Genomic DNA, 19,721 nt, shown 5'->3' with positions numbered 1-19,721 from the left:
AGTCTGAAAACTTACCAATGTGTTAGATAGTACATAATAGTTGATAGAATATGTCTGCAGGGCAGTTGTCTGGTAACTGGTGTCCCTTCTCTGTTAAAGGCTGTTCCTGTAGAACTTGTTTCTGCAACTGTTCTTCAATTACTCAAGTTTGGAAAATACCAGATTTTACTATAGGTGTGTATATTTACTCAGGCAAGCAATAGGTTTAACATACTACTACTTTGTCAGCTGTATAGTAATTAGATGCTCTTGATCCAGCTAAGTAACTCTTGACTGAATCTGAGGTTAGCTAGCATTCATTAAACTAGCTTGAGATTAGAATTTAAAATACAGCATAGCTCTCAAATCCCCAGCGTCGCATCTGAAGACTTTATATTTGCCAGCTCAGAAATAGCGATACCTTCACAGCTTACAGATACCTTGAAAGATGTTCCCTTATTTTTGTAGTTTCTAATCAAACTGAGCAAGAACTTCTTTGCCTCACAAATACGTCTCCTGTTGACCTCTTGTGTGAGCCAGTTCCTTCCTGCCTACCATCCCCACAACTGAGACCTGATCCAGTGGTTCTTGAGTCTGCAGACCTCATTCAGTTTGAGGAACGCCCTGCACCTCTCTCTGGTAAGAGTTTGCTTGCCTATTTTGTGTTACTTATGGATGATAACTCATACAATTTGGAAAATAAAGCATCAAACAAATGGTCAATTTAAATACATACATATGTAGTACATATATGTCACACAATGGGATGTGTTGGAAATGCAGGTGGCTTCCATCAGAAACTCTTGAGTGCTGACAGTAAGTACCCTGCTGTGATTCTCTGGGGTGGATTCTATAGGGACATTACCCTCCACTGACATTGCATTTTGCCAACCTGTAGCAACCTTTTCACCACAGTAATTTTATAGTGCTTTTCTGAGCACTGAGAGACTTAATGCATGAGAATGAAACCTTCTAAATAGTACATGATGCAGACAGAGCCAGAAGCAAACATCACATCAGCTGCAGAGGTGAACATGACATGTCTTCTGTCTTCTAATCAGGCTGACAAGTTCTTTTTAAATATTTTATTGCCTCTTGCCAGAGAAACATTCTTTATTTTTCAAGAACAGAGCAATAAATTGAGTTATCTTATTTATTTTAGAGATAATGATTTTAACAGAAGAAGAAAAACAAAGAATTGTCACCACAGCTCAAGAAAAATTGACCTCTGATTCTGTAGTATCTAGCGCCACAGAGAACGCTTCAGTGCCTCCATGTCAGTCCTCTGAAACCCAACTAAACAAGGAAGCAATGGACAGCCCAGCCAAAAAGCAACACAAAACCAAGGTGAAATTGGCAGCAAACTTTTCACTTGCACCTGTAACCAAGCTTTAACTCTTTTTAGTATGAAAGACAAATAAATACCTATGGACTCTGCACAAAGTAAAGCTATTTGCTAGCCCTGATGTATTTTAATGAAAGGCCTAGAAGAATTAATTTGTATTTAATGTATTCCGTCAAGATTTTGTTCCTTTTACACTGAACACAGCTGTTAGCAGAGCAGATTTTTTCTATTATTTTGAAAAAAATTCTGGCATTCGTTAAATTATTCTTAAATTTTACAGTTTTTCAGAAATGTGTGTTCAGTAAAAGCAAAATATTAATTCAACTAAAATGGAACAGATTTTATTTTCTTTGAGCCTCGTTGGTGGTGTAATCATACATGTAGCATACTGTATTCTATAGGCTGTTGCTTACCAGTATTGTTCAGACAGTATTAATTAAATGCATGATCTGTCTTTCAAAAGCCTGTTGAGAAATTTTAACTCGCTGACCTGAAATGACGAGAGTGAGGGAGTTGATTGTACTCCAGAGGAGAAACTTGTTCTCTGACCTTTCAGATGACTTGTAACTGCATTGGAAATTTTTTTGTCTAAAGATGTCTGTAGAAGACTGCGTGGATTTTTTTGTAAAACTTGTTTTAAATGTTTTCTGTAGCTTTCAGTTCCATTTAGGAGCTTTCTAGCACATTGATGCTTTAAGCTTCCCTTTTATGTTTAGTTCCAGTCTGGCATGGATTTGGTTAAGGAAAAGACTGTCTTGGTGTTATGAGTTTAAGATACAGACACGCACATTTTATTGTGTCTAGAAATGAAGTTAAGAAGATTCCGATATTTCTGAAATATGCATTTAATGCATAAATTACAGATAATGGAGCAGGTCTTATTAAAATGTTTTGTGATGGAAGGTGTTGATGCTATTTCCACCTGTAAGGAAAGTTCTAACTACATGTGGAAGTGCTAAGGTTGTTCTGCTTAACCTTGTTTTCTATTTTTAAGCATGTTCAGTAAATGGGAAGCTTATTCTTTGATGTGCTGGTTTTTAGCTGTGTCTGTTTTTATTCTAAAACTTACTCCTAGTGTTGGAAGCATTTTTCAATTTGTGGTATCTTGTGTTGGCTTTTGAAAGGGCCAGCTTTGGAAGGGAGGTTAAGTCAGTGGATGACCTTAACTCTAGTTAGCAGAAATGTCCTGTGTATGAGACTTTATACCCATTCTGGGTAACCATGGCATTTACAATGGGTTGTATTTGCCAGGCAGCAAATAAATTGCTTGTAGTATTGAAAGAACCTATACTAGAGGTTTTCCACTAGCCAACTGAATATTTTTTAGGTGGATTCTATTGTAGTATACAAGAGATGGAACACAGGCTCTAATTTCTCAGCCAACAACAGGAAATGCCACTGGATAATGGCTATAGACAGAATTTTACTAGTCAGATTTTGTTATAAAATCTTTTAAATTTAGGCAAGTATTACCAGTAGTGAGCTTATAGCCATTGTGAATGCAGAGAAACACTTGGAAGTTTTTTCTGAACATTATGGCACAGTATTTTGAGTCCTTAGTAAACCTCTACAGGCGTACTGCTATAGAAAAAGAAATTTAGAAGTAAGCTTTCTAGGAATGCTTTTAATGAGTTAAATGCAAGAACATCTGCTTTCACATTAAGTTTGATAAGGTTAACACTGATCAGTCTAGGTCTTTGTTTCAGAAGAGGATGCATTGGAGAACAGACCAACCTGAAATTAAATTTTTGTGAGGTGCAGCTACAAGTCAACTGGAGTTCTAAAGGAAACCAGGTTTTTGCTTCAGAGGAAAATGCAATATTTGTCAAAGTGAGTGTGGTGGTTGTACCGTTTATGGAGGTCAGCGTATCTTTTCTGGGTTCATGTGTGATTCTGATGAAATCGCTGTTTGAAAGTAATAGAATAATACTTTTGAGAAGTTGTGTTCATAGTGTAACAAAATAGCTAATTGAATTGCAATATATTTTTTTATCCAAAGGATTAAATGAATTATGTCACTTACAGATATAAAAGCATTACAACCATTAAATTCTTTAATTTAACAATTAAATGTACTACTTCAGATTCATGTCTGTTTAAAAAAAAAAGTCACAGAAGCCCTCAATTTATGCACTATCTTTTTTGTGGAATGGGAGGGAGGAGAAAAAAATTGTTTTCTTAGCTGTCTACTTTGTTTGGACACTTTTCTTTTGTGGCTCAAGTGCTGTTTTGTGTGTTGGGACCAAACAGTTGTGTCAATAAAATTTTCAAGCAAGCATAACTCTTGTCCTTGTCTGAAGACCTGAAAAAAAAAAAACAAACCTGTCCTAGAATCCTTAACTTGCTGTGTCACATTAAATTTAATTATCCAGACAGAGCAGAGAGCTAAAATTTGGGATTTAGCGAAGACCAAAGAAACACTGTAAGTCTACATCTTGCTATTGTGAAAAATGAGGATTTTCCCAAATTTTGAAATTCAGCTGTTACCAGACGTACTCAGCACCTCTTACTGCTTTTCATACAACATAATGTTTAGGGTTTGGTTTAGAAGGAAACTGTTCTATTTTTTCAGCCTAAAGAGAAAAAATTGAGAAAGGAACGTAAATGGAACAGGTGCCAGTAAGGTGTTCCAAAGTCTCTCTGAAATGTTACAAATGATGTGGATCATGTCATACGGAGTGTTACTGTGCAGTAAAGTTAACAAGTCACTTTTGAGTTAAAATAGCCTTGTTTTCCTGCTTGCTGAAGATAGTAATTATCCAGGAACTACAAGTCTGGCAAGCAAGTTACTTTGCAGCTTCTCAAGAGTGCTTTGAACTTTACTTCAGAATTTAACAAAATAATTTAAAAAAATAATCTGCAACTAAATTGGATTGTTCTGTCATTTCACAGCTTTAAGGACAAAAGTAAAGACCTGAATGAGCTGCTCCTGACTTTGTCGTTTTTTGGTGGTTTTATGACATGTTCTCACTTAATGGAACTGTTAAGTGAAACAGTCTGCTAGAGCAAGTGTCTGGCTTGGTAAGCGTTCATGTCACTTTGCAGAGCACTTGTTTGTTCAGTAAACAATTTTAAAGTAACTACCTAAAAACTTACTTAGCAAGAAACTCTCCATAAATAGTGTAATATACATCACTCTTGAAAAGGAGGGGCAGGCAATTCATAAAAACTTTCTAGAGCATCTTAAACAACACTACAAGCTGTATAATCGCCACTCTAATTTAATTCTTTCAGTAGACCTGAATGTTTTAAGCCTGCATGAGTAAAATCTCTCGTAGTGTCTGGTATGTGATTACCTTCAAAAGGTGAGTTTGATTTTAATTGTTCTTTTGTTGTCATGTTGCAAACATTCCCAGTTCTTTCCTTCTCATTTACTGTTAAGCCATCTGTTTAAATTAGTAAAGTTTTACAAAGTCATGATGGAAGGTGAGAAACTAATGATGCTGTAAAGGATACAAGCTTAAATGGAAGGGAAGTTAAGACACTTCCTTATTCATTTCTGAGACTGCAAGATTGTTGCCTAGGCTGTCTGGATCCAGGTCTATGTACTGAGGTGTTCTCAAGATCCTGTGTGAAGTGTTGTATCTTCATAAATGGAAGAGTAAGTGGACCTTAAAGTAGTGGTTTTGGTAACACTAAAGTAAAGTATGATCTGCTTCCAAAGCAGCCTGCTTGGCTGGCTGTTTACAGGATTGGTGGGATTATGTGGCATAAGATGCACTTTGATAACAACAGCAGCATTTATGCTGGGGCAGAGTAGGACTGTTCATTTAAGTAACGTGTGACTACCCTGGAAGAGTGTCTTGGACTTTGAGCTGCTTGGGAATACATGCTGGGTCTGGAATAGGAAAGGGAGCTGCCCTTTCTTCAAGGTCCAAACAGAAGAAAAATTGCTTTGCTATTCTTCAGCCTGCTCCTGAAATGTGAGAGTTTGGTAATGACCTGTTGGTTTACTTCTAACGTTGGCATTACAATACGTGTTGGAACACTGAGAAATTTTCCATTGTTTTTGGTAGGAGTAAACCACACAGAGCAACTTGGTTTATTTACACATCTCAGAAGACTCTGTACTGGAGAACACATTCTCTAGATGGTTGTGTAATGAATTTGTTTTTTCTACTGTAAGAGAAATATGTTTATTGAAAGAATTCTGAACTCAATTCTTTCAAATACCTTTTTAATAAAAAAAAATACTTTTCCTTCATGACCGGAAACATTTTTTTATGATAATTGTTTACTAGTGAATCTAACTTGCAAGGTCTCTCTTCATTCTCAGCTGGAATTTTAATTCAGTCTTAACTGTAAAAGAAGTCTGAGATCTCTTCGGTTTTGGAGCCAGTAGTCAAACTCTTACTTTCCAAGAGCGGCCTCTGAAATGCCAGTAAAGATTTTTAACTGCTTCAGAGGCAGGAAGTATGGATACAGATATGGATAAAATACATCTATTCTACATACCTTGTGTAGAATAAACTCAAACTCATAATTTGAGGTAATTGACTTCAGTCTGCTGTGAATGTTTTAGTTCCAAGTGGCATGGTTTGAGATCAAGCTGAACAGAATATTGGGAAAACTGTTCTAACCATCTGCTTAGTTGCACATGAAAACATACTCCTGTGCCTGCGTAGGAAGACGAAGTGTGACAAAGCCTGAACTGCATGTGGACTTACGGTCGGTCACCAGCCACATGGTGAAAGCAAGCCCTAGTTACCTTCTGCAGCCCCGCGTTTCAGCCTGCAGTCAAATGCAACTTAATAGGGGTTTTTAGGAAAAGTGCTATTCTTTCCAGAAGGTGGAGGGGGTGTACTTATGAAAGTACTTGTTAGCTGCTGTTAACCATGTCTTGGTTAACAAGACATGGGTAACTTGTCACCAGGGTACAAATAGGCAGAGAAAGTCCAGGTGATGCAGTCTCTCTCCTATGTATTGCTGATTTTTGATTTAGGGTTCCTCAGTTGGCTGTAGGGTTATGTTTAAAGCTTTCTGTTGAACTGAATTATTTTATTCTGGGAGATGGGGGAGGAGAGAAACTGGTCTTCCACACCTCTCATTCAGTTGATATAATACCATTGCTGTTAGTCCTTGGTTGACTCTCAACACCAAAACTTTGTTAATACAAATTTTGATTTCATTGTGTTTGCTTCCCACAGGAGGAAGGCTGGGACAATGAGAGCAAGGCTGCAACAGGATTTTTCACTCAGAGGGTGGTGAGGCAGTGGAACAGGTTGCCCAGAGGAGTTGCAGATGGCCCATCCCTGGAAGTGTTCAAGGCCAGGTTGGATGAGGCTTTGGGCAACCTGGTGTGGTGGAGGGTGTCACTGCCCATGGCAGGGGGGTTGGAACTAGATGATATTTAAGGCCCCTTCCAACTCAAACCATTCCATGATTCTAAGTGCATTCTACTGTACTCCACAACCACTTATTTCCTTTAGTAACAGGAAGAACACACGCTAAGTATAACACAGCAGCTTAGTTTATTTGAAAATATGTTTAACTTTGCTGAAGAGATTCAGTAGGCCTAGGGGATGGTACAAGGGAACCATTTGCTGGTAGAGCTGGCAATTAGTACAAATAGCACTTCAGCATTTTTCTCAGTAGACCAAGATCCCTTCTTGAATATAGCCCATGTTTACCAGTTCATAGAGGAAATAATGTGTCAAATTCTCTTTAAATTTTCTTCTTTTTCTGATGCCTTGCCTTCTTTCTGAAGTGATAAACGGCCGGGATTTCCAGAAGAGGCTTCTTTGAAGACTGTAACAGGTGTCTGAAAATCAGCTCTGAAATTATGCTAGTTACTTGATGATACTTGTCTGATATTGTCTGCTGATTGCATAATGTCCTATGTTCATAGGATCATGGAAGTTAAAGCCCCTCATTGTACTTGGGCATACTCAGTGATTTAGTTTGATTTTTTTAAAAAATAAAAAAAAACCAAGGACCAAAATATTTTACACACTTAATTCCTTCCTAAGTTTAATTACAATCATTAGGTTTGAAGTAAGCCATTAGGGCTCTGCTGCTCTGGATGGACAACACTGTAAGCCAGTGCTGAACACAGTTAAGAATCTGACCTCACAGTCTGAAAAATCCGGATTTTATTGCTAAGCAGCATCACTGGCCCCCTTCTAAAGGAACCACTGGTGCACTGCAGACAAGCTGTCAAATCCACCCAAATAAAAACAGAACTGAAACATTTGCTCATTAAAAACAAAACAAACTCACACAAAGAAAACCTTTCAGTTGAGCCAAGCTAGAACTTCTGAACTTCACTCTTGTTAGTACTGCTGTAGTTCAGGTCTCTCTGGGGCACTTGCTACCAATGCTAACTGTATATAAATATTACATACTCATTCTTGCTGTGTTTTCTCTTCTTTTTAAGTAAAGGAGGGGGCTCTGTACCTAGTCATGAGTGGTGCATCCCAGAAACGTCAAGTTCCTGTATCGTGTTAATGAAACTTTTTCATACAAACCTATGTTCTACCGATTTCACTGTTCTTAAGGGACTGTGGATTCTGTGCAGCACGCAAGGATCACCCCAGTCATCAGCACAGCCTGGTTTAAGCACTAATGTGCAGAAGTCACCTCTTGTCTTTGAAAGACTGTGTGAAGTCCTTCAGGACCCTATACATACCAGTGTTCAGCATACTTGGTTGTAACAGCTGATCCTCCTAAGGCTTTAATTTTGGTGCTTCACTACTGTTTTTTTCCCTAATTTCCCATTTGACGTTGTTAATGGCACTGAACATCTGCCCCGTCTTAAGATGCTGATAACCCCTGATGTCAAATTAAGTACCAGCGAATTCAAGAGCTGTTGAATTTTACAGAAGCAAGCGGGTATTTCTTCCTCTCCAGTGTCTATTCTCTCTTAAATGCATTAACTCTGTTCATGTACACAGGTGCTACAGAGTTCAACCCAAACTGGATACAGCTGGTACTAACAGCTACAGAGCTTAATGTGATGTTGTATGTATCAACAAGGATGCAATAACTATGTGACTACTCAGCCTTTGGATATGTTTTGTCCTCTTTACTGTGTCTTTGGTTGAAGTAATTAAAGTGCTTCATGTCTTAGTGTTTTTTTTTCCTCCTTTTGTGGTTTTTTTTTTTTTTTTTCCTCCTTGATCCTTAAACCTTAAGGAACTTAGTGACGTTGGTTCTTTGTCTCAAGTGAGTCTGCAATACTGAAACAAATGATTCTGGAAATGCAAATGTTCTTCATCGAATCAGTCTGATGCTAAGGATTAGGTTTTATTTGTACAAGAATAGTCAGAGTTACTTTAGATGGCGTCCATCTCCTTGATCCTTGATAAGATAATTTCCTCTAAAAAACATTACTGTTTATCCTTTTTGGGTAACTGCTGTTATTTTTTTCTTTTCTTATCACTGTGGTTCCTTTGTATACAAGTGCATGCTTCACTTAGCTGGCTTCACAAAACGGAAGTTCCTCTTGAAAAACTTTATTTTAGGAACTTTTCGCTGTCTGTTTGTTATTTCTAAGCCTGAGATTTTCCACATTAGATCCATGTACATTTATTTTACTATTTACACCTATCACAGTACATTTATATGGAATACCATCACACAGACAAACCAGCTACTGACAGCTAATATAAAGATATTAGATTCCACAAGGCTTAATCTGCATAGAGACCAGAAACACATTTAATGGTGAAACACAGATAAGTCTTTCTGTTATTTCCCTTAATTTTAAACCCATTTTGTGTGGAAAGTGATCTTTCTACCACAAATATCTACTTCTGTATTTGTATATTTGTCTTGTGGTCAGTTTGTCTTGGGTGGCTAGTGTCTTCCTTTGCTTGATAGTTTATAGTTATTATGGTCATGAAATATACAATTAATAGGTGGTTTTAAGCATTATTTAAGTATTAGTTAAATTTTGTTTGTCTTCTGCTCTCCTCCCAGCAACCTACCAGTGATGATATAATCTCATACTGTACGTAACTTCTAATAGTGGACAAAACTCTCTGGGTGAGTATTTCTCTGACTCCATGTGAGATGAAGATCTAAAAGAGAAATGACACAGCTTTAGACTACATCATCTATTTGCAGATTACTGTAGCTTGCTAAAGCTTTACCAGATTTATTTTCCCAGGTGCTAGCAATGTTCATTTGACTCGAGTAATTCAGAAATTGTATTGGATATAAAAATCTATCTCTACTTGCACTGTCTTTGTCACTGATCCTCATTCTTTAGGAAGAATTGGAAGTGAAACTCCAAAGCAAAGTAGTTCAACATCACACTAGTTTGATAAGTATTCTGTATGTAATATCAGTTATCCTAAAGTTGCTTCATCTATCAGTTGCGCTATATACAGCATTGCTACTTGTGGCTTTTGTTTTGAAAAGTAGCCAAAATTTTTTTCAGCAATTTTTGAGCGCTATTTTTCAAGGGGGAAAGTGTACAAGAAATTCTTACAAAGTGATGGCCTATTAAAACTGTTGTTTTACACCTTACTGGATGAAATATACTCTCTTTTCATTCAGTTTTATCGCTGGAGTGTTTTTGTTGACTCTACTACAGATCTTTTCTGGTCACTGGACAGCCACTATATAGATTTCTTTTGATTTTAGGCATGCGTGTTGAGTGATCCATGCAACAGTGAAGAACCTGCCATTGTATATTCCATATATTACTGTTGTACCAGTTGCTCTTGACTCCCTTAGCAGGATGCCGTTAGTTCCCCTCACCCTACAGTTTCATTCAGTGAAAACATTTGAGAAGACAAACATGGTAGAGCGCCCAGAGCTACATGATGTTGCATTGTGTGGCCCCACAACAATCTTTAATAATAGCCAATCCTGCTTTGGCAATCGTGGGCTTGCTTGGAGGAGGTTCTGCCTTCTTTTCTGCTGGACTGCCTGCAATGTTCAAAACAGGACACCATTAAAATGAAGAACTAGTCAAACTATTTCTTTCTACTTCCTGGCTTAAAGAATGCAAGCCTTTCCTGCCCTCCACTCTCTCTCTTCCCAATTTTTTTAGCTCTTGTTTGAACAATACATCTAACACTTTGTTAGTAACCAAGCTGGTATATGGATTCAAACTGCTCTGGAAGTCTTATCTCCTCAGAGGAGAGAGAAGGGCTAAAGAATCCAGACATCTCAATGAGACGGTAAACTTCTTGCATCTTGTTCAGTCCAGGTGTCTCTGTTCACAGCCATAGGGTCAGGTAACAGGTCCTTTCACAGAAAGTCATCTTACTGTGTTTAAACCCCAATAACTAAGGAGCTGAACAAAAATATTGCTAGAGTTTATTCTCTCATCAACTTGGATGTCATAATTAGGAGAATAAGATAAAGGTAGGTTTTAATTTTTCAGGGTGAAAAGAATCTTTTTATCTCTTAACATTGCATTTAAAAGCAATGGCATGAAGTAAACTAACTAGGGAGATAAGTCATGCTCCCTGTGACTAAAAGGGTACACATAATTAGTGATGTATCTTAAAATGTCTTTATCAACCTTGTACTTGAACTTCACAACCATTGCACATCCCTTTGGAAACTCTTTAGCACAATCTTGATCTGTGCAAAATGGCAGTGTGTTTGGATACAAACCTCTTCAGCTGGTGGACCAGATCCACTTTCTAAGGGCACAACTCTCACTTGACTATTGCTCTGCCCAAGAGCTCAGTTCAAGACAGGTCAAAATCAAGCTCTTAACTTTTAGAGCTTGTGCTGTGTCTGTTTTGTTTGAAAGTTGCATCTAAAAGCTTCCAAGGGATCATGTAATCCGCTAAGTTCCTGAGAAATTGATGTGTTTGCAGTTCTGTCCGTAAGTGATTTGGGTTGAGGTGACTGAAAAGTCTATTTATGCTGGTAAGATATAAGAAATCTGGGGCAGCCATGGAAGTTTGCAGTCTTTTATCTAGTTTGCATCTTGCTTGCAGTAAACCAGCAAACTTTGCTTCAGGTATCCCAGTATATATCTTAAGAGAGGTTTTTTCCAGTTATTTTTGCAGAACCAGATGGGAAAATGATTGGCAAACTGCTTACAAAAGCAGGTTGTGGCAATGTGTATTCAAATATAATTTGCATGCTTAAAACATACAAAGCAATTTTGAAGTGGCTATAGATGACTTAGATTCAGTTTTAAGGGGTAATTGGGCATCTGAATTCTAAGTGGCCAGCAATTTCTGACACTGTATTATCTTGGTTCAGAGTGATCTAGCTAGATTAACCTAGCTTTTGGCAGAGGCTGGCCCAGCATGGCCTTTAAAAATGCTCTTTTATCCAGTTGTCTTTGGAGCTTTTCCTATTATTCTTGTCTTTCTTAATGTTTACGAACTCACTGATAGGAGATTGTGTTGCTTTGTCTAAAGGTTTTAACTTGGTGCGAAGGAATTCAGCCATCTCTTTGTCTTCTTCTTTCTCTCTGGTGGAGAAAAGGACAATAAATCTGTTACAGAAATATCAATGTTTTCTCTGCAAACAGGACAGTAAAAGCTAGAGTAGCTAGGATCAAATCATTAGTAAACAATTCACTACTTTGTTCTTTTAAAAAACACTTAATTTTGCTGCTTATTAAAGAGCAAAATATCTGCCTAAATTAAAACAGTAACAAACTTCTTGTAGTGTAGAATTCAGAGACAGAATTTCCCCCAAGGTTCTTCAGCTGTGTCTCATAGTATGGGATTCCTTATATTCCCTAGTCAGCAGATTTAACCCATAATGTATCACCTGTTTTAAAGTTGGTGTCAAGTGCTTTGCCATGCTTCCTCTACTAAGTTAAGCAGAGGATACATACTGCTGTGATTACTGCTTATTTTTAAAGGCTTGCCCAGACAAAACACTGGATCTCATGGTCTTCTGCTGTTAGTGTTTACCAAAACCAAGTATATATCCCTTTGCCTGAAAATGACAGCATTAGGCTCAAAATAAAAAGATTGTTTTGCTAACCTTGATTGTATCTATGAACAATATTTCCATGTTAGTTTCTTTGCTATTTTGTAACTTAAACATTAACAATGAGTGCACTGATTGAATAGCTCAGTTTAGAGGAAAGGCAGGTTCTATTACCACAAGTTTTAAAAGAAAAGCCTCAGGTTTTACTTAAATGTGAACTGACACTAATGTGTTCACGCGTCCTCATAGTGCATAGCAGAACATTTTCAGTAGCCTGCAACTAGGCTTCTGCGTTGTCTGGTGCTGCTGAGGTTTTTGCAACTTGCACATCAAACTAGCAGTTGAGAGCTTTGGATTACATTACTAGCTCAGGCTTCTTGTCAGCTGCTGACTTTGGCCAGCTCTCTTTGATCAGCTGCAGGACTTTGGCAAGCTTTCCTCTTTCCTGTCCTTTGCATGCTTAGAATTGAAGTGTTGGAAGAGAGATTGTCATTTCAGATAAATGGATTTATGAGTCCTTGAATCTTTACTGTTGAAAGAGACAGGGGAAGTAACAGCAAAACTTTGACTGTTTGTATAGTGTTGGGATCTCAGTGCAACAGCTGGAAATTAATTTTTGAAGTAGACCACAGGTTTATCAGCAACTTTGGACTAAGATACTGAGATGAAACTGTTCTGAACTCACATATGCTTTAGGTTAGGCAGACCTGTATTAGTAATTGCATTCTCTTTTTTTTTTTCAGAGTGAGAATAGTAATAATAAAACCCAACCACATTAATAATTTGTTAAATAAATTAAAAAAAAAAAGAAAAAAGCAGATTTTACATGTTTACAAATATGCCCCTTGTAGAATTTCGTTTCATGTCTACTTCTCATGCCAAGATGATCCTCTGATAGCAGCAAAAATCCTCCTCTTTTTAATGGTAAATGCCAAGACATCTTCTGGTAGGAAAGCAGGAGACCAAACCCTGCTGTAGTGATGAGATGACTGCATCACCATTAATGGGATAGAGAGTCACAGAAGTGCAGTAATCTAGTTTTAATGTTTTTCCCATGGAAACGGAAGGAGGCTTTTAATTTGGTAAATTGTTTTAAAGGACCAATTATCTCCCATTAATGCCAATGTAAATTTTGTCACTCACTCCATTGTAGTATTAGACTTGTAAAATCTCACTAGTAAATTCAGTTGCTTTTAGTTCTTACCGTAATCTCTCCACCTCTGCATCATCAACAAGAAAATCTCTTTTTTGTACCAGTCTATGGATCTTCTGAATCAGTTCATCCTCTCTTTGTTTCTCCATCTTTGTTTTTTCTTTTTCTGGTCAAAACCAGAGAAAAGAGACTATTACTTTGGATTCTAGGGAGTGAGGCAGGGGTTGGGGCGGTGGACATAGCAGATGTGTAAGAATGAATTGCTGATTGAAATCAATGGTTCTTCAGACCTGAGTCACCAAAACCTCACTGAGTTCTGGTTACTGCCTCTTTCCTCTCTTCCACTTGCTGCTGTTGTGTCTGATCAGCTTAATGGTCTGGAGACTCTGCGAGACTTGCCAAGCCTACTTTTAATATTAAATTACTCTGCAAGATGCTGCTTTGAATTTTTTCAAGAGCTTTGGTAAGAAAACAATCCAGGATGCTTCCTTAAAATCCATGGTGCAAACTCCCTTTGATCTCAGGGGAAATGAGACCACACCAAAAGGAACCATTTCTCTGTATTTTGTGACAGCTTTGGCTGTTGAGTACAAAGCTTTTTTCTATGCTGGTTAGGCAAGTGAGCTGCAAATCCACACAAATAGCATCAACTGTAAAATGTGGAAAAATAAATGAAAGTGTTTATTTTCCCTGTGCTTCAAAAATCAGAGTAAGTAATACATGTTCTTGTTAGCTGGCCTGTCTGTAATGACCAGGCTGTCTATAAACAACGATTTTTGACATCAAAGATGTGCCTGTCACAAACTAAAACTGAAGAATGTTAGGGATTACAGAGCTGTAATTTAAGGTTATAAAGGAAATGTAGTTAAGACAGAAATCTTCAAACATAGCAAGTGGAGCAGAGATGAGACAGCAGAGGCAAATCTGAGCCCGCGTATTTCCTCAAGAAGCTGAAAATTTTGATTAGCTGAGAAGACACTTTTCATTAAATTAAGAATATTGGTTTTGAGCAGTAGAACAGCATTTAGAGAACCATAAAATCAAGTACAGTAAGAGTTGTGGGAAGAAAGGAAAGCTGCCTGCGGTTTGCATCTGAGCTATGTTATGTCTGCTGCTTGAGCTTATATTTTAAACAGCTAAATAAATCAGACATTTGAAAATAATTGTTTAATACAGCTTAATTTTGGATCAGGGGCTTCAGGACGCTTTCTGCAATGCATCCGCTCTTTAGTAAGTGAGAGAAAATAACCTTAAATATATTTTCAAGACAATGAAACTCTGTAAGTCCCAATCGCAGAAAGTCATACTCCTTGGAGGATTTTAAATTATGGTCTGCCAGTACCAGAGGAAATAATTTGTAATATAACATACGGCTGCTTTGTCTGGCATGTATTTTCTGAGTTTTATTTAGAAATTATGAAGGAAGGTGGTTATTGAATACTATGAAGATTTCAAGACCTCAACATTGTTACCTATGGAGAATTCCTGTGTTTAATGCTGAATTTGCAGCAGAGAAAAAAGAATGCTTACAAATCACTGTTTTTCTTGCTTTGCCTCTTAAGTCTGTGGAGTAGAGGATCTCCTCCTCTCACTACTGAAGGTAGAAGCTACTTTCTACTTCCTTTCAATCTATCCTCTTCCTAGATTGAGATGTGCTCTCCCATTATATCCTTCGGGAAACTGCCTGCCAAATATATGCATCTGGAATTACAGCAAAGTACTGCATACTCTGTACACTAAAAGACTGATTCCATGTCTACTGAAACTGGCTAAACCGTGTCTAACGAAACCAAAGAGCAGGTGTCTGTACACAGATCTGCATACTAAGAGGAAAATTCTCATAAAGATGTTACGAATGAACCCATTTCTAGAAAGTGTTTTTCTAGGTTAGGCACACACTATGTCAGCACTTAGTTCTATGTGAATGCCAGCAGTTTCTTTGTTTTTAAGACCAAATATTCTTATTGTGAGTCTGCCAAAAGGTGGTGCTGCTGGAACTTTGCATAAAGTTTGCTGAGATTTGCCAAGTGCTAAGGAGAAACTGCTCTCTGTGGATCTCTGCTTAAGACTTTGTGACTGTAAAATAGTTTCTAAAAGGTTTGGTTTTTTTAAAAAAAAACAAACACCAAAAGAATGAAAATCAATCAACCCTAACTGTAAGTTTAAAGTGTGAGTAGGAAAGCTGCAGATAAGAAGAGGTGAAGTAAGAGGAATCATTCACAGATATTTTCTAAGATTCATAATCCTTTCCAATACCGCTTAAACCAATAACATACCAACAATGTTATTAGAAATCAAAAACGTGACCTATAAGTAACTAAGAAATATAAAGAAAGAACAAGTAAGATAGATTATGAATTCAGTTTTGTTGGGTGCAAAGAAAAGTGGAAAAGTTCTTACACAACTAAGAACATGTGGCCTCAAAGTAAACCCCTGTTTCCTATTTCATGAGTGACCTTCTCTCTCCTTTCTGGGGAGAAAGTTGTCCTTTAAATAAACTGTAAGGGGGGGAAAATGAGGATAACCAAAGGATAGTGGAAACTTGTCATCAATCGTTAGGCAACAGCAAATGATTTCCGAAGGGTGCCAGAGGCCATGCAGTAATATCTAGTGTAAACGGCCCACTGCAGTTGCTGAGTGTTTGGCAGGAGCCATCTGTGCTTCCTTCTTCAACAGAGTAGGGCTGTTGTGAGTGATCTAAACTAGCAAAGCTGTAGCGAAGGAAAATTCCTCACCGGTCTCAGCTTAAGTTTGGAGGTGTCCCTCCTTAGAGTAGTGAATTTGCAGAGAATTAAGGTAAAACACGAAGCAGACTTCTGCCCCTTGCTTTTTATAGAAACCTGTTTTACTTTATTCTAGAAGGCAAATTTAACGACCACTGTGATAATGAATTGTTATATCTAGGGAGGAAACAATCAGGTTCACAGCGATGGTTATAAATCCCTCTCCTTTCTCCCTTTTCTCTCAGATATCCCAGTACTCTGTCTTTTCTACCTGACAATCTGCACGCCACTTAGTTCCCTTGAGATTGCCAAGGGAGTGCAAGGACTAAGGAATGTGCACCTTGAGTGATGTTTGCAGGGTTGCTGCCAAGGGACCAGTGAAATACAGCATGGAAAGAAATGTAGAGACCAGAAGATTAAAGATGGGAAGGAAAACGGGAAGAAAAAAAAAGGACTAGAGGAAAGAGATACGAAACAACCCTGGGGAGAGACTTCTGACGGTTAGGGGCAGAGGTGTATTCCTGACACCATCCCCACTCATGCATCACCCAAACATTATCCTAATATTGGGTTGGAGATAGCTGTTACCTGGGATTGCTACCAAACTCTGTAGCTCTTTCTTAAGGTTCATAATGTCTTTGCACAGCTGGATGTCATCCATCCTGCAGAAACAGAAAAAGCATGGTCAGAGACATGCAAACTCCATCCTGTGTTGATGGGATCAGCCAGATCTCATCTGAATATATGATACTATATGAATACATGATACTGTCCTTTGCCTGGGACCTCTGCATCAGCTTGAAATCCCTGGGATGCTGATACTGTTCATTCAGCAATTTTAACAGATAGCAAAAGGTATTTAATATTAAATGCCTGTTAAGCACTTGATCACTTGTCTTACTGGGATCTAATTTGTGTGTAGGTCATACTTGTCACTGCAGATGACTTCAGATGCCTTTTGCTTTCTTGAATGTCACTCTGGAACAAGCATCTGTATATGTAATAGCCATTAAAAAGACAGGTGTGCCATATTGCACATACTGCAGCAACAGTTTTCACTAGGGAAAAGAGCAAAGGTGAGATTAACAGGGAGCCTGGGAAGGGGCAGCAGAAGCTAATACATTATTTGGCACAGCCAAGACAAGGTTTATATTCCACTACCAACTTTCTTTGTGACCTCACTAATAACTTGGCCCTGATATCAAAGATCTGAAAACTGTCATAATTTCCCATCTAACTATTTTGAGGTCTTGTGCCTTGGGTAAATGGCACGAGTGCTTCAAATCCTTGATGTGTGTAGAAAGTCCATTAATAAGACACATAAGACAACTAAAAAAAACTGTAACATTAGCAGAAACTGCACCTTCAGTTCTTATTGAAACTGATACCTATCCTGAGAGATGCTGTACTCAATTATTCCCCTGGAAGCTAGCAAACCTCAGCATTAGCTTTGTGGCAGATGTTTTATTGCCTTAGCAGCCAAGGCTCAGGTGTTGGTTCTGAGGGCTGCATCAGGGGCTTCCATTTTGAAATCATGCCCTGAAGAATAAAAAAAAATGGCCTTTGCGATTAACTGTATATTCTTCAACTCAGATGTCACCAACACTATCCTTGCCTGCAGATCTCCAAGTCGCTTTTTCATAATCCTGTGCCTGAAGGGTAGATTGCCTGTTGCCTAAGCACCTGAAGGTAATTGAAGTGCTATCAGAATATGGGTTGTCACAGTGGTATTTCAAGAGAAGAAACTCAAGAAATTAGAGTGTGTGTATATGAGAGTGAGCACACAAAGGATTATGCAGTCAAATTATTGTATTAAGTGAGGAGTAGAAAAAGTAGGTGATTCTGGCACAAGTAAGATTTTAATCACAACCCAAGAGCTTTTATTCTCCCTGCTGTCTCTGCATGGAATGCAGGTCTCTGCAGGGAGCTGTCCTGCAGGGGCTCTGCTCATGTTATTAAAACACGTTGATCCTTTCATTATTTGCTGCTTTGGTTAATACTATTTTGCCTGTTCCGCTGCTGTCACTGTGCTATGACAGCTATTCCTGCTGCCTTTTTACTATCTCTTCCCAAAATATGATGGCAAAATATCCCTGATGATAATCTTTATTGCTGACCTCTCTTCCTTGTTTAGGTGCCGCTGTCACCTCCACTAGGGATCTGCTCTCCCACCACACATCTGTCTTGTAAGACTTACTTTTATTGGGAAGATCAGCATGCTAGCCTCCGGGCTAGTCCATGGTTCACTGCTGTGTTTAGGACACCTGGAGGCAGAGATGTTTATACTGATGATTATTCTTACTTGGGCTCCCCATATTATTCATGCTGGTCACAAGCAAAGCCTGTTTTACTCTTGAGATCCATCATGCTAAATGGTACTGAAATTACTTTTATCAATTAACAATCTTAAACACTATTGCCTCAAGAGAATCAATATTCAAAATGTGCTGGGATATGAGCAAGCCTCACAGCTCCTTATCCATTCAATGTTCCTAAAGTTTGGGTGTCACATTAATATAATGAGTGTTAATATATTTGAGGAAAATTACCATGGTTAATAAAGATGACAGTTTCTTGGCAAGAAATGTTCAATATTGAACGGCTGTATTCAAATGATACCTAGGGACTAGACCCTCAACTAGTGAAGAGAACACTGAGTTTCTACAAAAGAGATCTCCATGACATACAGAGAGAGGATGTTCTTTTTTCCGTGTCAGGTAGATTTGGCTTCATTCTGGGAAGATCTAAAAGATACTAATTAAAATCTTGACTGTAACAGTTTGGCTCCTTGCCCTTCTCAAGGAACTCTCAAAAGCTACTGTCACTGCTCTTTTGTCAGGATTTTCAGGAATTTAAAATACCATTGGCAGTATGTTCCAAGTGAGCAAGATCATGGATGTTCAGTAGTCCCTACAGCCCTTATGCTCAATTTGTGGGAAAGGTACTGCCTCATATTGCAACTGTAGTTGCAATTCTTCCCATTATTTTGGGTTTTTTTTAATCTGACTGCAGAACATATAGCTAGCACTCTCCATATATATTCTTAGCATCTCTTTTTCCTGAGACCTAAACTTCGTTCTTGCCTTGTAACTCACAGGACAGAATTAAATACGTGGCCAAGCACTTAAGGGTTGTAACAACTCTATGACAATCTGAATTCCAAAAGTCATAGACCAGATGACCTCTCTGGAGTCCCAGCCCTGTAGGCTAAAACCGACCATTTGTATCAATCCCCGTAAGCATATATAACATCTTTCCTCCCATCTGTGTCAAACAGACTTTGTATTTCATCCACTTCATGGTGTCAATTAGGAAAAAAAAAAAAAAATAAAAAGACAAGGCTAAATGTCTAAAAGATGGCTATGGGACTTACTTATAAAAACCATGTGAAGGCTTCATCCATCTGACTTAATGAAAGCAGGAGGTATAGTTGCTCATATCTATAAAGCACATCACACATCTGCTAGCAGATAATACTGAATGCAGGGCTACAATTGCTGTCCTGGGCAAGAGTCACCTTATTGCCCTCAAAGAAAAGGGAAGAGGAGAAACTCCTAGGAAAGAGCTCTTGGAAGGCTATTCTATCTGTACTGGTACTATGAACCCTCCTCTCTTTTTCCCCCTTATGCTCTAGTTCTTGGATGTGAGCAGTTACAGGAGG

General features: G+C 38.2%; 2 protein-coding genes across 5 annotated transcripts in view; one reads left to right on the top strand and one right to left on the bottom strand.

The window, feature by feature from the left end:
* MARF1 (meiosis regulator and mRNA stability factor 1) overlaps nucleotides 1-19,721 on the top strand; it is a 136,034-nt gene that overhangs the window by 22,102 nt on the left and 94,211 nt on the right. For 3 of the 4 annotated variants that reach the window (XM_086622206.1, XM_086622205.1, XM_086622204.1), the window contains 2 exons: nucleotides 448-618; nucleotides 1,142-3,595. In XM_086622206.1, coding sequence (XP_086478332.1) covers nucleotides 448-618; nucleotides 1,142-1,374 — 404 coding nt within the window. In that variant the 3' untranslated portion in view covers nucleotides 1,375-3,595. Of the gene's footprint in view, nucleotides 1-447; nucleotides 619-1,141; nucleotides 3,596-19,721 lie in introns of those variants that run through there. The other variant, XR_015222628.1, reaches the window with a different exon arrangement.
* BMERB1 (bMERB domain containing 1) overlaps nucleotides 9,949-19,721 on the bottom strand; it is a 52,350-nt gene continuing 42,577 nt past the window's right edge. The window contains exons 3-6 of the mRNA XM_086622080.1: nucleotides 16,649-16,722; nucleotides 13,389-13,503; nucleotides 11,632-11,714; nucleotides 9,949-10,201 (exon numbers count right to left, since the gene is read on the bottom strand). Of these exons, the coding sequence (XP_086478206.1) occupies nucleotides 10,089-10,201; nucleotides 11,632-11,714; nucleotides 13,389-13,503; nucleotides 16,649-16,722 (385 nt within the window). The 3' untranslated portion in view covers nucleotides 9,949-10,088. The remainder of the gene's footprint in view (nucleotides 10,202-11,631; nucleotides 11,715-13,388; nucleotides 13,504-16,648; nucleotides 16,723-19,721) is intronic.

This window comes from Tauraco erythrolophus, chromosome 17 (genome assembly GCF_009769465.1).
Source record: "Tauraco erythrolophus isolate bTauEry1 chromosome 17, bTauEry1.pri, whole genome shotgun sequence".
NCBI classification, from domain to species: Eukaryota; Metazoa; Chordata; class Aves; order Musophagiformes; family Musophagidae; genus Tauraco; species Tauraco erythrolophus.
Note: the sequence above shows the minus strand (reverse complement) of the source record. Positions and strands in the feature narration are given on the sequence as shown.